Raw genomic sequence first — 13,998 nt, forward strand, 5'->3', positions numbered from 1 at the left:
TAAAAACACCTCCTTCTAACATAATTCTAAATACAATGTGTGATTCTGTATAAGATCAGGAAAAAATGCTGTAAAAAAGCTATTCAGACAACTTTAATTTACTCTGCATGTAGCAAGAGTATTATATCCATGTTAAATCTGAATTTGAAAATTGGACTATACTAGTGCAAGAGAATGTCCTGTTTCTTAGGAGATTTGCTGAAGTTTTTAGGGGGGTAAAAGATCATGACCTCAGCAGATGGTTCACCAATAATAGAAGAACAACAATGATAATAAGTATTATATATATAAAGAGAGTGATAACGCAAAATGGTGAATCTGGGCAAACCATTTATGAGAGTTAATTATATCCATCTTGCACCTTTTCTGAAAACTTAACATTTTTTCAAAATATGATTAAAGAAGACATTATTCTTATAGGAAAATATGTGCCTTCCAAACATCCAGTTTAGCCCCTCTGGTGGAAGGAGATGTAAAACAATGGAAAATGGATTTGTATTGGCAGCTGGCTCTGGTAGACCAGATACCTGGTGCCCCTACAGGTAGATCCCAGACCAAGAGCTGACATTGGGCTTGGCTGTCCTCATGGTGCTTTGATATTACGTCTCTGCTTCTACTACTTCTGATGGCCAAAAAAGTTAGCATTTCACACAGAGGCCATGTGGGGCAGGGCCAAGAGAATGAGACACTCTAATTTAAATAAACTTAGAGCCAGGAAGAGAGCATGGAGGATAATCAGACAAAATTCCTTTAGCAGGGGAATCTTGTGCATGCCAGAGTAAGCAGTGTGGAAACCCAGTACTAGTGGGCATAATTTCTTAAAAAGCATCCAACCAAATTAAGGCCTTCCAGAGGCACGTTAGTTTAATCTTTTAAAAACTGGAAGCACCTGGGAGGCTCAGTCCATTGAGCATCTGCCTTCGGCTCAGGGCAGGATCCTAATCCAGCCCTGCATCAGGGCTCCCTGCTCAGCGGGGAGTCTGCTTCTCCCTCTCCCTTGGCCTGCTATTCCCTCTGCTTGTGTGCTCGCGCTCTCTCTCTCTCTCTCAAATAAATAAATAAAATCTTTAAAAGAAATAAACTTTTTAAAAACTGTTAAGAAGCACTAAGTAAATTGGATTTGCCATAGTGACTGGTGATTACAATTTGGCTATTATTTCTTGTTTGTTTGTTTGTTTGTTTGTTTTTAAAGAGAGAGCACAAGATGGGGGAGATGTAGGCAGAGGGAAAGCAGGATCCCTGCTCAGCAGGGAGCCTGTTGCAGGACTTGATCCTAAGACCCCAGGAACATAACCTGAGCCGAAGGCAGATGCTTAACGACTGAGACACCAGGTGCCCCTGTTTCTTTCTTTTTTAAAATCTGGCTTTGGAAAAAAAAAAAAAAAAAGGATTTTCTTTATTTATTTTCGAGAGAGAGAGAGTGAACAGGGGGAGGGAGAGGGAGAAGCAGACTCCCCCAAGCTGAAGGCAGACACTTAACCGACTGAGCCATCTGGGCACCTCTATTTTTTGTTTCTTAACAGGAATTAGAGTCTGAGAGGGTTAAACTTTTGGAGGATGTGACCTTCAACAGGCGGAAGATGAAGGAACTTGAAGACAACCTTCTCTACAAGTTAAGCGCCACAAAAGGTACTGTGTTATTAACAAGTAAACTGAATGATGGCCCCAAGTAAGAGTTTCTTGGGCCTTGTTTTCAGCATCTCAGGATTATAGGTGTTAGGAAACTGTTGAGTTATTAATGCAAACACAAGCGAGGCACTTTCCCTCTAGACATTTAAAGAGGGACCGCAGAGAATGTGATTTTTGAATTAGCAAACAGAGTCTGAGCATTTGAGAAGAACAGAGTTTTCTAGATGTATTTGCTCTCTCCTGAGAAAAAATAAGGGCTCCCAATAGAGCTAGGTGACTGGTAATAGGCTAATTTGCTTGCCCAAAGGAAACTAATGTGCCTCATCTATTGTTTTTTTTTTTTTTTTTTTTTAAGATCAACTCTTGCATTTGGTGCTGAAATGCAATTACCACAATGGGTGATGATGTGTGTAATCTGTATCAGCCGTTCTTGAGCACCAAAGGCCCAAGCTCACTCCCCACTGGCCTTGACCTCCTGCTTAGAAGTCAGGGGTGTATTCTCCTTCGGGCAGTCAGATCATCATGCCACACCCTGATCTGGGGATGGAGACTCTCTAAATAAATAAAAAACATCCTATCCAATGACACTAACATCAGCAAACACTGTATTGTTCTGCAGTAGGCAAATTCCAGTAGCCTAAATCCTACCATTTATTACAAGTCATAATGAATGCTTCCCAATAGCACTTTATGCCTTGGATAAACAAAAACCTTAACCTCCCAGAAGTACGAGGTAGATGATTCTCATGCCATGCTCCCGCACTGCTTGATGGAGACCACAGGGAAGAGTCCTTTTCATCTGCCTTGATCACACTGCTTATGTTGATGAAGTTGTCTGCGCTCTGGTCCAGTGACTTCTCCCAGCCATTTGGATACCCTTGGGCATCCTGCTATTAGCAGAGATGGCTGAGAGGTGAATTTCAATTTACAGTAGTAAACCGCGGGGTGGAGGTGGTGGGTGGAGGTGGCCAGATTTTGTCTTCAGACCTTTGGAGACCAGTCATGTGGGCTGCCTTGGGAATCCCCTTTTGCAGATTTACAGGAAGTATCTGGGATAACTTGTCCGCAAGGGTGTTTGGAAGGATTCAGGCATCAGATGACAGTTGGGCCAGAAGCCTCTCAGCGTGTTAATATACGCCCTTCTATCTGGAGGGGCATTGAAGAAATTGACGTGAAAATGAACAGGTCGATTTTAGAAGTGCTGCCTCTTGCTTTGTGGGCTTCCCCTTCTTGTGCTCTAGGGTTTTCCTGTTTGGCTTTTAGGTTCCTTGGTAGATGACGAATCTCTCATTGGTGTTCTTCGAACCACCAAGCACACAGCAGCCGAAGTAAGTGAAAAGCTGCACGTGGCTGCAGAGACGGAGATCAAAATAAACACGGCTCAGGAGGAGTTCCGACCTGCTGCCACCCGCGGAAGCATCCTCTACTTTCTCATCACAGAGATGAGCATGGTCAACATCATGTACCAGACCTCGCTGGCCCAGTTCTTGAAGTTATTTGACCAGTCCATGGCCAGGTAGGGAGGCCCTCCCTGGCCCCGTGGGGAGCCATTTAAAATTTATGTTTGTTTTCCTACTGTCTTAGTGATGGCTGTTGACATCCTTAATTTTTAAAATGTATTGCAGATCTGAGAAGTCTCCACTGCCTCAAAAGAGAATTACAAATATTATTGAGTATCTGACATATGAAGTTTTTATATACTCTGTCCGAGGCCTGTACGAAAACCACAAATTCCTCTTTGTACTCCTCATGACCTTGAAGATTGATCTTCAGAGAGGAACAGTGAAGCACAGGGAGTTTCAGGCTCTCATTAAAGGTGAAGGGCTTAGAATATGAATGTGGTATGTAAAGGAGGTTGCTTCTGATATACTCTTTGACGTGCTGGGGACCTGTTTTTATGATACAGTGGGGAAATCATGTTCCCATGAAAGGGAAATTCTTTGTATCTCATTTTCCTTTTCTGATTCCCATTCGTTTTGTTCTGGTAACTCAAGATGATTTATTTCAGGTCTGTGTTCATTCCGTGGGTTTTTTTTTTTTTTTTTTTTTTTTTTTTTTTAGTTATATCATTACCTGAAGTTTGATCATTGTTGCCTGGGATTAGGAAACCTGAAGGCAAAAGGGAAGAAAAGTGAGGCTAATAAGGAGGTTCCTATCACAAAAGAACAATTCCTTGAGCAAGGGCTTATCACAACTTTTAAGACTGCAAAAGGCACACGTGTATTTTGTACTGGAAGTTAGTCCTATTCAACGCTCATCTCCCATGTTAAAAGTATTATCAAGAATATCAAAGAGTGGTATTTTCATTCAATTTGGTTAAGCAAATATTTATTGAGCATATACTCTGCACCCAGCATAGTAATGTTGGGATAAAAGGGTAAACCAGACATTGCTTTCAAAGAAAAAAGTATTATTATGGGGATAGAGATAATTTTAAAAAAATTATTGCAAAACAAGACAGAATACTCTCACTGTTAGAAGAGAGCTAAAAACAAAGCCTTAATGTCTAAAAGGAAGGAGAGACTTGTGTTTGGTGAGGCCAGTAGGAGCTCTTTGGAAAATACACTGTTGTGGGGTAAGCCATGAATTTTTCAGATGATTCTATCCATGGGAAAAATGTTTAATGTTTTAAATATCTCTTACACTTTTTGCTCTTTGTGTAAAGCTTAATAAATCATTTTCCAGCTGTCCCTCTCCCTGCAAGGAGTTAAAGTGGCCTTTAAAAAGGACTCTGAAGGCTGAGTAGAAGTGAATGTGATTTGGGGACCTAATTTCAGTCAGAATAGACCAGATTTTGTGGCCATACAAACAATCCCAGACTTTCAGTGGCTTGACATGATAAGGGTATTTTCTCATTTATTCTCTCTCCAACATGCCTGTCGTGGTCACCCAGGAATTTCTTCTATAATTACTACAGCAGAGGAATGGGATAAGACAAATCATGGGCCAGCTTTTAAAAGTTATCCCACAAGTGACATTTGTCACTTAAATGCTCATCTTACATTAGGCAAAGCAAGACACACAGTGATCACTAACTTCAGAGAGGGCAGGGACCTGCACTTCTCCCATGTGCCTGGATGAAGGGAAACTTGAATGTCCTTGAACAGCTCTGGGTAACTAAACACACCTGTTGAATTTGAGATCTCCAGCAGACAGAAAGGGTAGGCCAGACAATTCAGAAGGCCAGACAGCTCAAAGCTAGGGCCATAGAAATAACCACCTAGCCATGGGAATGAAAGAGATTATGTAGGAAGAAAATGTAGAGTATTTCTAAATTCAGAGGACAAGGGCATAGGACACGATGCACAATACACTTTTCTCCATAACATCTCATTTATAATAAACAGGGAGTAAACTATGGGTTACTACTCTATCTTCTTTCTCTACTTCAGTGAATTTCTTACTCAGCTTCAGGTTAGAGGACTGTTGTAGAAACTTTGCAAATAATTTTGCAGAATGGCTAAAATGTCTTGACTTTTTTCTGTCTTGTAGTTCAAAGGAAACTGGAGCATGTCATGCAGTTCATAGTTTTTCTCAGGTCTAACGCACCTGAAGAAGATGAGGTCTTAAAGTGTAGCGTAAGGCAGCATGGTGCAGTGAGGTGTGGGCTGGACTAAGAAGCGGGATACGAGCTGGGCTCTGCTGCTGACCAGCTGTGTGAGCTCAGAGACCATCACCTCTCCTTACAGGTACAAGGGGTTGTGGGGCCAAAGGGGAAGTGCTAAGTACCATCTGAGAGAGGCGGGCAAGCTGTGCAGAGCGTCCAGATGTACAGGTCTCTGGCCTCTGTGACATTTAAATAAAATGAGTCTAAATTTGCCAAACCTAGAAAACTCCTTTGACTATCTAGGCAGAAGCAGGAGCAAAATGAGCCTCAGGTGTAGGAAGGCCTTTAAGCATGGCATACTAATGGGATGGGAGGTATACTTTGGGTCTTTCCTGATCTGTGAGCTGGCCTTGCTTCCTGAATCCCATGTGACAACATGGCCACTGGGAAGGAGATAGACAAGCTTTAGAAAGAAGAGGAAACCTGGCGCTCTGGGCCACAGCGGAAAGGACGAGAGATTCAGAGGTAGACGGAGGTCAGGTGCAAAGATCCTTGTTTCTTCCCAGTCTCCTGAGGCAGAACCTCGTGTGGGTACAGAAAGGTGCTCGAGAAACATCCAGACAGGAGATGCCCCTTCATTCTGCTCAGCGCCAAATCCCACATGGTGGCTGTAGGGCAGACTTGGTGGAGGGGAGCGGCTCGAGGGCTAAGCCTGACTTATGTTAGGCAAGTAGGAGTGTGTATGTGGACATGTTGCAAGGGCTGGTGTGCAGCAGAGGCCTGGGCTCAAGCCAAGAAGCTGCAGGCCCCGGGGAACTTAAGTCCTGGACACAAAGGACCGGTTTGTGGACAGCAGCCCAGCACCCCTGTAGGTCAGACAGGATTTGTCACAGCACGAAGGACGCAGTCCAGGGATCCCAGCCCATGGCAGAGACTGGAGGGCAGCTTTTGGGTCTGAGGCATCCTCCCCATCACAATGCAATCCCGATCCACCTGCCTCTCCCCTCGCCCACCCAGCCAAACCAGAGCCCTGCCTGAGGGGGCTGGATGCTTGGAGAGACAGGTTGTAAGTCAGAAGAGACTGAGAAACCCAGGGAGGAGGGAATTTGTGAGGAGGATGGGAGTGGTCACAGAAAAAGTAAAAAGCCTGCGCATCTGGGTCATGGTAAAGGTACATCTGGGACCCCAACTTCATAAAGCTGGAGTGTCATGGAGACTCGGATTGCACAGGGCCAGGAGAGATGGTGAGAAGAGCCTGGATTTAATTTCATTGGCAATAGAAGCCATCGAATGTTTTATGAGCAGGGAAGTAACCCGAACAGAGCAGTGCTTTGAAAAAGATTAATTTGGGATTGTATGACAGGTTGTCGACCGAAGTACAACCAACTCAGCAGTGAAAGAGAGTTTTGTTTTGTTTTGAAAAACAAAAACCAAAACAAAATTGGTTTGTTGTACAGTTTGTCCTAGTTTTGAAGTGGTTTACATTTTAACCAAATTATTTTTACAAAAATGATAGATGATTTTGTTTTTTACAAAGTTAACAAATATAACCCTTAGATCTTCGACATTTTTTCTATCATTTTTAACTCAGGACTTAAGAGGGAAAGAAGACAGACTTATTTATCATAGCAGAAATATTTGATCTCCTAGGAATGACTATCCCTTTATGTCAATTCCTACTTGTTTTTCTGCAGTATGTGGAAGGTGCCTTTGACTTTCTTCTTCAACTGAGAATGTCAGGACACTTTGAAAAATGAAATAGATACCATGGATAGCCCTGTGTTATAGAGTAATTGATATAACTATTTTCCCTGCCTAGTTATTTTAGAAAGACACCATCTTTCTTTTGTTATAAACCATGGACCCAACCTGAGTGGGGTGGGGAGGGGGGAGGTCTGCGCTTGCCTTCCAGATTGGATTGGACCTAAGGCTTCCAAAATAGAGAATTCATATTGAAATGACAGCTAATGATTACATAACTCTTATTATGGGCCAAGACTATTCTGAGGTTTTTACATACATGAATTTATTGAATTTTCACAGAAACTGATCTGGCAGAGTCCGTTATTATACCCATTTGACAGAAGAGGAAACTCAGAGAAATTGCGTTCTTTGTCTGTGCTTCGGCAGCTAGCATGGTTGAGCCGGAATATTTGGGGGAGTACAGTGGGATGTGATTTTTCTGGGTTCATGGGTGTCCACCAGGATGTTTCAAAAACACTTGTGGCTTAAATGTTTTCTCCTGATGTTTTTGAGGCTTACGGTCACATGAAAACATTTCCTTTGGAAAAAAAAAAGAAGAAGAAAATGCATTTGTCTTTACGTTAGAGAACCAGAGTCCCTTGAGTCTATCCATGATGCTCTCCAGCCATGGCTTCTCCAGTAAACTCGGTTCTGGCAGATATGCTTCGAGAGGATGGATTTCTCTTCCCCCCAAGTAGCAGGGAGTGGGGTGTCAAGAGGAAGGTTTGCCTGCTCTAAAGGTGTTATGGCACTAGGAGTTGCTGCCCCAGAGGTAGTTTGAGGGGATTTATAAGAAAAGATCACTTCAGCTCATTTACCCTCTCAAGAAGGTGCTGGAGAGAGAGCGGCCACTGACGGACGTCCCCTCCATCCCCTCTTTTGCCCAAGGGTCAATATGTGAAGTGGTGGCATTAGATGTTTCTTCAGTAGGACTAAAGGATTTAGGATCACTGTTTTGCACACATCCAAATTAAAACACAACTGATAAAACATTACTGAAGCTAATGCAATAGAGGAGTTTTGAAGCTGGAATTATGTGTCTTGGTGGAAGATTGTCCCATTGGGAATGCTCATTTGATTTGGGATTTGCTTCAAAATGTGATCCAATGCTATAATTCACGATCTCCTCTAGACTCCGTGAGAGCAGAAGCCTTGTGTGGTTTTCTCTGCTTTATCCCCAGTGCCTGGGATATGCTGGTGCAGAGAGGGTGCTCAATAAATATTTCTTGAATAAGTAAGTGAACAAATTATCTGAACATGAGTTACTTCCTTAAGAACCCACAGCAGTATCATATTCCTCCCAACGTCCATCTATCCATCTTTCTGACTTAAAAAATATATATTAAGTATCAAATTTTTGAAAGAGTGAGAACTAAGAAGTGACTTTAAAAATCACACATGAAAAGATCAGGCTATTCACTGATATCAAAATTGTAAATTTCATGAAATTGGCTGTTTAAAAAATAAAAACAGTAAAAATGCAAACAACTGCAACCACCTGAGAAAAATGGCATAAATCAGAAAATAAAACCCTAAGACTTGAAGGAAATGGACCTAGAAAATATAGCCACATTTTTTTCGTGATTATTTCTCCATTTTCTCTGTAATATGCTTACCTTTCTTGGAAAATAAATGTCTAAAAACGAAGCCCAAGCTGACCTGATTCCTTCCTGCCAATGCCTTTCCCCAGGGGGAGCAGCTCTGGATCTGAAAGCCTGCCCTCCCAAGCCTTTTCGCTGGATCCTGGATATGACCTGGCTGAATCTTGTGGAGCTGAGTAAGCTTCCACAGTTTGCAGAAATTATGAACCAGGTAACAGAGAGCTGGGAGAAATAAGTACAGATCTGTAAACCAAACATACCTGGGGCCATTTTAATTGGGGCCTCCTGGCCACAATTCCTTCACCCAAAAGGCTCAAAGGAAGCATGTAGTTTTAAGGCACTAAGCTTTCTGTGAGCAATTTTGGATGAAGAGTATCAGAAGGAGCCTTGTCGTAGGGGCAGGTGACTGCCTTTTCCTCTTGTGTGATGGGTGTGGGTCATTTATAAGCCTGCTTGCCTCAAGCTGTCAGAATTAGAACCAGTGGGTGGACCTTTTTATTGTAGACTATTTCGTTAGAGACCATGTTTTTACATTTTTCCTGCTGCTTCTGATCAACTAAATTGTGCGGATTTGAATTTGAGGCAAATTAAGAGATTGGGGTCCTTTCAAAAAAAAAATTATCAGTTTCCTGGTGAAGATATAAAAGGGTGAAGGATAACAGTGAAACAGGTCCTGATTCACCCGTTGCTTTTCTTATTTGAAAATGTAAATATGGTGTTGGGGCTTAGTTGATTCAGTCCTCACTGGGAAACAATTGTACAACTCAGCATAAAGATGATTTTTATCTTTGAGGGTTGTTGGTGACAGCCGCCTGTCACTGAGGCAGGCCTGTGGTTTCCCAGCATCAGCTGCCGAAAATCAGCTTTTGGGGGGTTACTGGTGATGGACAACTGGGGCGATGGGTTGACCACAAGTTGACAGACACCTCACGCTGTCATCACGTGATTCCCTCCCATCCACACACACCTGCCTACCCCCTGCCCAGTGTACAGTAGGTGTGTCCGTTCAGTGGCATTTCTGAAACATTATGGAGATTCTTTACCTATTCAGCTGTGGCTGGGTCAGAGTCCCTGGCTTCCATCCATGGTGGATGGGAAGCTTTGTTCTGTATGAGTCCTCCAAGCCCAAACAAATACTTTGGGAAGAAATAAGTTGGTCTGGGTCTGGCAGGAGACTGGTAAGGGAGACCTTGGAGCACCACTGGAGTGGGGGGTGGGGGATCACTTAACACTTGTGCTCTCTGCTGATGGGTTGTATTGATCCAGGGCTAGACATTATCGTTTGCCCCTGTTAATTAGAATTTAATTGCCTGCTGTGTAGAATCTGATACCTGCTACTCTTAACAATACGATAAGTACTTTGCAACAACTATAACCGTGCTAGGGTGAAGTATTATTGACCCCACTTTATAGATGAGAAAATGGAGATTCAAACAGGTTAAGTACTTGCCCAAGTCTGCATAGCCACTAAATGGTGAAGCTGTAATCTGACCTTATGTTCTTTCCCTGCCATCAGGGTTATTTCTCTCCAACTCAACGTGGGGTGGGCTAGAAGTAAGGGGAATGGTCATTCTCAGGAAAGTTGCAGAAGTTCATGGGACCAGCGATCAGGAGGCCATCGGTTTGGCGTCTCCTTGTGGATGGAAAGGGCAGAAGGAGAAGGGGATCCGTCTCGGCTGATGGGTGTCAGGACCTGAAACAAAAGTAGCCTCCAACAGCACCTAGCCAGCTTGGGCATCTCAGAGAGAACCGTTTAGGCCCTGGAAGTGGTGTTGCTAACAGGGCCAGGAAAAGCAGTAGGAAGTGGAGGTGAGCAGCGAGGGGCTGGAGGAGATACCATTGCCCCTTGCAGAGGCGACTGGCCCTGGAGGCTGTATTGAGTAAGTAGAGTCAGAATGAGCAGATACAGGGCCAGGAAGCTGGGAACGAACACCCTCTTTCTTCTTGTGCATCCTCTCTCAAGCGGCGAGGCTGGAGGAGACCAGCAGGGGGCGGGGTGGGTCGTGTGCAGGTATCCATGCAGTGGGGGTTGGGGGTGTGGTGCTCCAAGGGCGGAGGCCAGATTCTTTGGGAACAGTCAATGTGGGGGAGCCACTGCAGTCTTCAGGAGAGAGAAGACATTTCAGAATTCCTCCTCTTAGTGTCCCAAGGCGACAAAACTGTAACTGAGTTCCCGAGCATCGGTTTCGCTCATTGGCACCCCGCCTGGATCCTGTATGATGAATTATTTGCGTGGTATGGGCTTCAGGGCAGTTATTTAACCTCCTTGGGTCTGCGTAAAGAACGAGGATAATGCAGCTAAAAGCACAATCCTTGGTCTTCTTCATAGGACCTGCTCCGTTCGCATTTGCCACTGGCTTTTAATGCTGACCGTGGCTTTGAAACTTGGTTACAAACCCAGTCTCAGTAATCCAGACTGCTTATTGCTGAGGGCAGAGTGGGACTCACCAATCGGCTGTTTTTGTAATTGGTTTTGTCAGGACTGGGGCTTCCGGGAGTGCCTTTTAATGACCGAAAACTGGCATCTTTTCCCATGCTTCTGAGAGAACAGATATCAGACACCAGCTCTTGGAGAGACATGTGTGTGTGTGTGTGTGTGTGTGTGTGTGTGTGTGTGTGTGTCTGTGTGTGTTACCTTAGCTACCATACAGTACATCATTAATTTTTGATGTCGTGTTCCATGATTTATTGTTTGCATATAACATCCAGTGCTTATCACAACACGTGCCCTCCTTAATACCCATCACGGGGCTGCCCCATCCCACCTGATTCCGCCCCCCTTCAGATTTCCCTCCCTTCCCCTAATATCCTCGATGTTAGTCCTTATGTTCCACATCTGAGGGAAACCATATGACAATTGTCTTTCTCTGCTTGACTTATTTCACTCAGCATAATCCCCTCCAGTTCCATCCATGTCGATGCAAATGGTGGGTATTCATCCTTTCTGATGGCTGCGTAATATTCCATTGCACTATTGGTTATTTACCCCAAAGATATGATGTAGTGAAAAGAAGGGACACATGCACCCCAATGTTCATAGCAGCAAAATCTATGATAGCCAAACTGTGGAAGGAACTGAGACACCCTTCAACAGATGAATGGACGAAGAAGGTGTGGGTCATATATCCAATGGAAACTTCTTTTATTTATTTATTTATTTATTTGACAGAGAGAGATCACAAGTAGATGGAGAGGCAGGCAGAGAGAGAGAGAGAGGGAAGCAGGCTCCCTGCTGAGCAGAGAGCCTGATGCGGGACTTGATCCCAGGATCCTGAGATCATGACCTGAGCCAAAGGCAGTGGCTTAACCCACTGAGCCACCCAGGTGCCCCGGAAACTTCTTTTATTCTTAGGTTTAAGGTCTCAAGGCAGGGAATCATTAAGAAAATAAAAATTTCTCTTTTCTTATCTATTGCTATTTTAAGTAAAGGTCAACATTTAGAGGTTTGGTTATCAGAATGGTCTGTATCTTCTTAACCAAGAGAGCATTTGACAATATTGGGAGACATTTTCATTATCATGAGTTGGTGACAAGGGCGCTATTGGCATCTAGTCGGTAGAGGCAAGAGATGCTGCTAACAGTGCTACAGTGTGCAGAACTGCTCCCCCAAAGTCATCTGGTGCCAAATGCCAATCGTATTGGCAGATTTTAAACCCCTGGTCTGTGTTTGTTCCTGCCTGATCATTTGGTGTAATTGACCCACAGTCTTAATTTCAGTGAGTAATATAGAAAAGCAATGGAAAACCTGAGAGGGATTCGTAATAGCCATGTTCTTTGAGTCATTGATTCTGAAAAATAAATAAATAAACAAATAAACTGTGTGGTTATGTTTGAAAAACTGTCTGCCTATGAAGAATGACCCCCTAAGTTTACTCAGAATTCTCTCCAGTATATCCCAATTGCATGTGGTCCTATGGCTTGCTAATTGGCTTATTTATTTTAGATATCTCGTAATGAGAAGGGTTGGAAAAGCTGGTTTGATAAAGATGCTCCAGAGGAAGAAATTATCCCTGACGGGTATAATGATTCACTGGATACCTGCCGCAAACTTTTACTTATCAGGTAAGAATAGGTATTATCAGACCTAGAAACATCACTCATCATATTGTCAAATTACAGATCTTACCCCTGTGAGTTTACTTCACTGTGACCCAGTGGTTATTGTAAATATGTGTGCTTCCAGATTGCCATTTGGGATGGCAATCCCTTGTGTTTTTTGACAAGCAAATACAATGGTGATGGTGGCGGGGAATGTATTAGTGATAGTGCTTTGAGCAAAAAACATGAACAATATGCCTTTGTTATGTCCTCTGTTCATCATTTACCAGTGAGTGAATTATTTATTGTTCAATTCACTTCTTAAAAAAAAATACATGACAGAGTTGCCAGGCAATTAGTCGATAAGCTGAAATTCAATTTTACCTGACAAAAAAAGCTAAGAACTGCCTATTGAAAAATATAAATGCTGTCTTGGTTATTAAAAGTGGAAACAAATTCTGAAATTGATGTTAAGGAAGAAAATTCTTCTGTTTCTTTTCTTTTACTTCTCATTTTTCATATTTTTTATATATAGGAGCTCAAAGAAGGCTTCTATACTGGAATGTAGGGGTGTAGGGGTGTGTGTGTGTGTGTGTATGTGTGTGTGAGATTGAAGGGTGAGACAGGAGGGTGGAATGGGAGATATATGGGACCACCAAAAGAACAACAAAAAGATGTAGGATTATGTTGGAGTAGTTTTTGTTTTCCTAATATTATGCACCTGAGCTTGCTTTTCTTAGAACATGTTGTTTCCTGGATGTTGTCTACTCTTTGAGGGTCATCAGAGTGGTCAGCTGTGATGACTTCATGATGTACAAAATATGAAAGGGTTACTTTTTTTTAAAGATTTATTTATTTATGCACTCTCAGAGAGAGAGTGCATGAGCAGGAGGGGCAGAGGGAGAGAGAGAATCTCAAGCAGATGCCATGCCAAGCGTGGAGTCTGATGTGGGACTCGACCTCACAACCCTAAGATCATGACCTGAGCAGAAACCAACAGTCAGATGCTTAACTGACTGAGCCACCCAGGTGCCCCAGGGCTACTTGTTTTTATTGGAATAGATGTATTTATCTTTTAACCATCATTTAAAAATTAAAACTGTGTCAAATGAATAGCATGATCTACAAACAAATAAGCATCCATAGAGCTTGTCTGTTATCTAAAATACCAAATATCAAATGATATTTATTTGAACTGTTGCTGTGTATAGAACCTACTACAGTGTGAGCTATACAGATGGTATTGAATACATGTTTGCTTGTCAACCTCCTTCTGAGAACTTTGACACTTTAATTCTCTCCCTGAATGCTGCAGAGCTCCCGAGTGGGCAGCAGGTTGGCCCTCAGAGCTGGCATAGGGCACCTCTCCTTGTGTCCCTGTTGAGTCCCCACACCTGATGTGGGTCTGATGTATAGTAGGCGCATGGTAAATATTTATCA

The 13,998-nt window shown here is 43.0% G+C and overlaps 1 protein-coding gene across 1 annotated transcript in view; it reads left to right on the top strand.

Annotated features, from left to right (window-relative positions):
• The window catches only part of DNAH8 (dynein axonemal heavy chain 8), a 343,899-nt gene that overhangs the window by 250,710 nt on the left and 79,191 nt on the right, over positions 1 to 13,998 (top strand). Inside the window, exons 77-81 of the mRNA XM_082729671.1 lie at positions 1,524 to 1,629; positions 2,893 to 3,145; positions 3,255 to 3,445; positions 8,610 to 8,731; positions 12,464 to 12,582. Of these exons, the coding sequence (XP_082585797.1) occupies positions 1,524 to 1,629; positions 2,893 to 3,145; positions 3,255 to 3,445; positions 8,610 to 8,731; positions 12,464 to 12,582 (791 nt within the window). The remainder of the gene's footprint in view (positions 1 to 1,523; positions 1,630 to 2,892; positions 3,146 to 3,254; positions 3,446 to 8,609; positions 8,732 to 12,463; positions 12,583 to 13,998) is intronic.

The sequence above is a fragment of the Mustela nivalis genome (assembly GCF_964662115.1).
Source record: "Mustela nivalis genome assembly, chromosome: 5".
Taxonomy (NCBI): Eukaryota; Metazoa; Chordata; class Mammalia; order Carnivora; family Mustelidae; genus Mustela; species Mustela nivalis.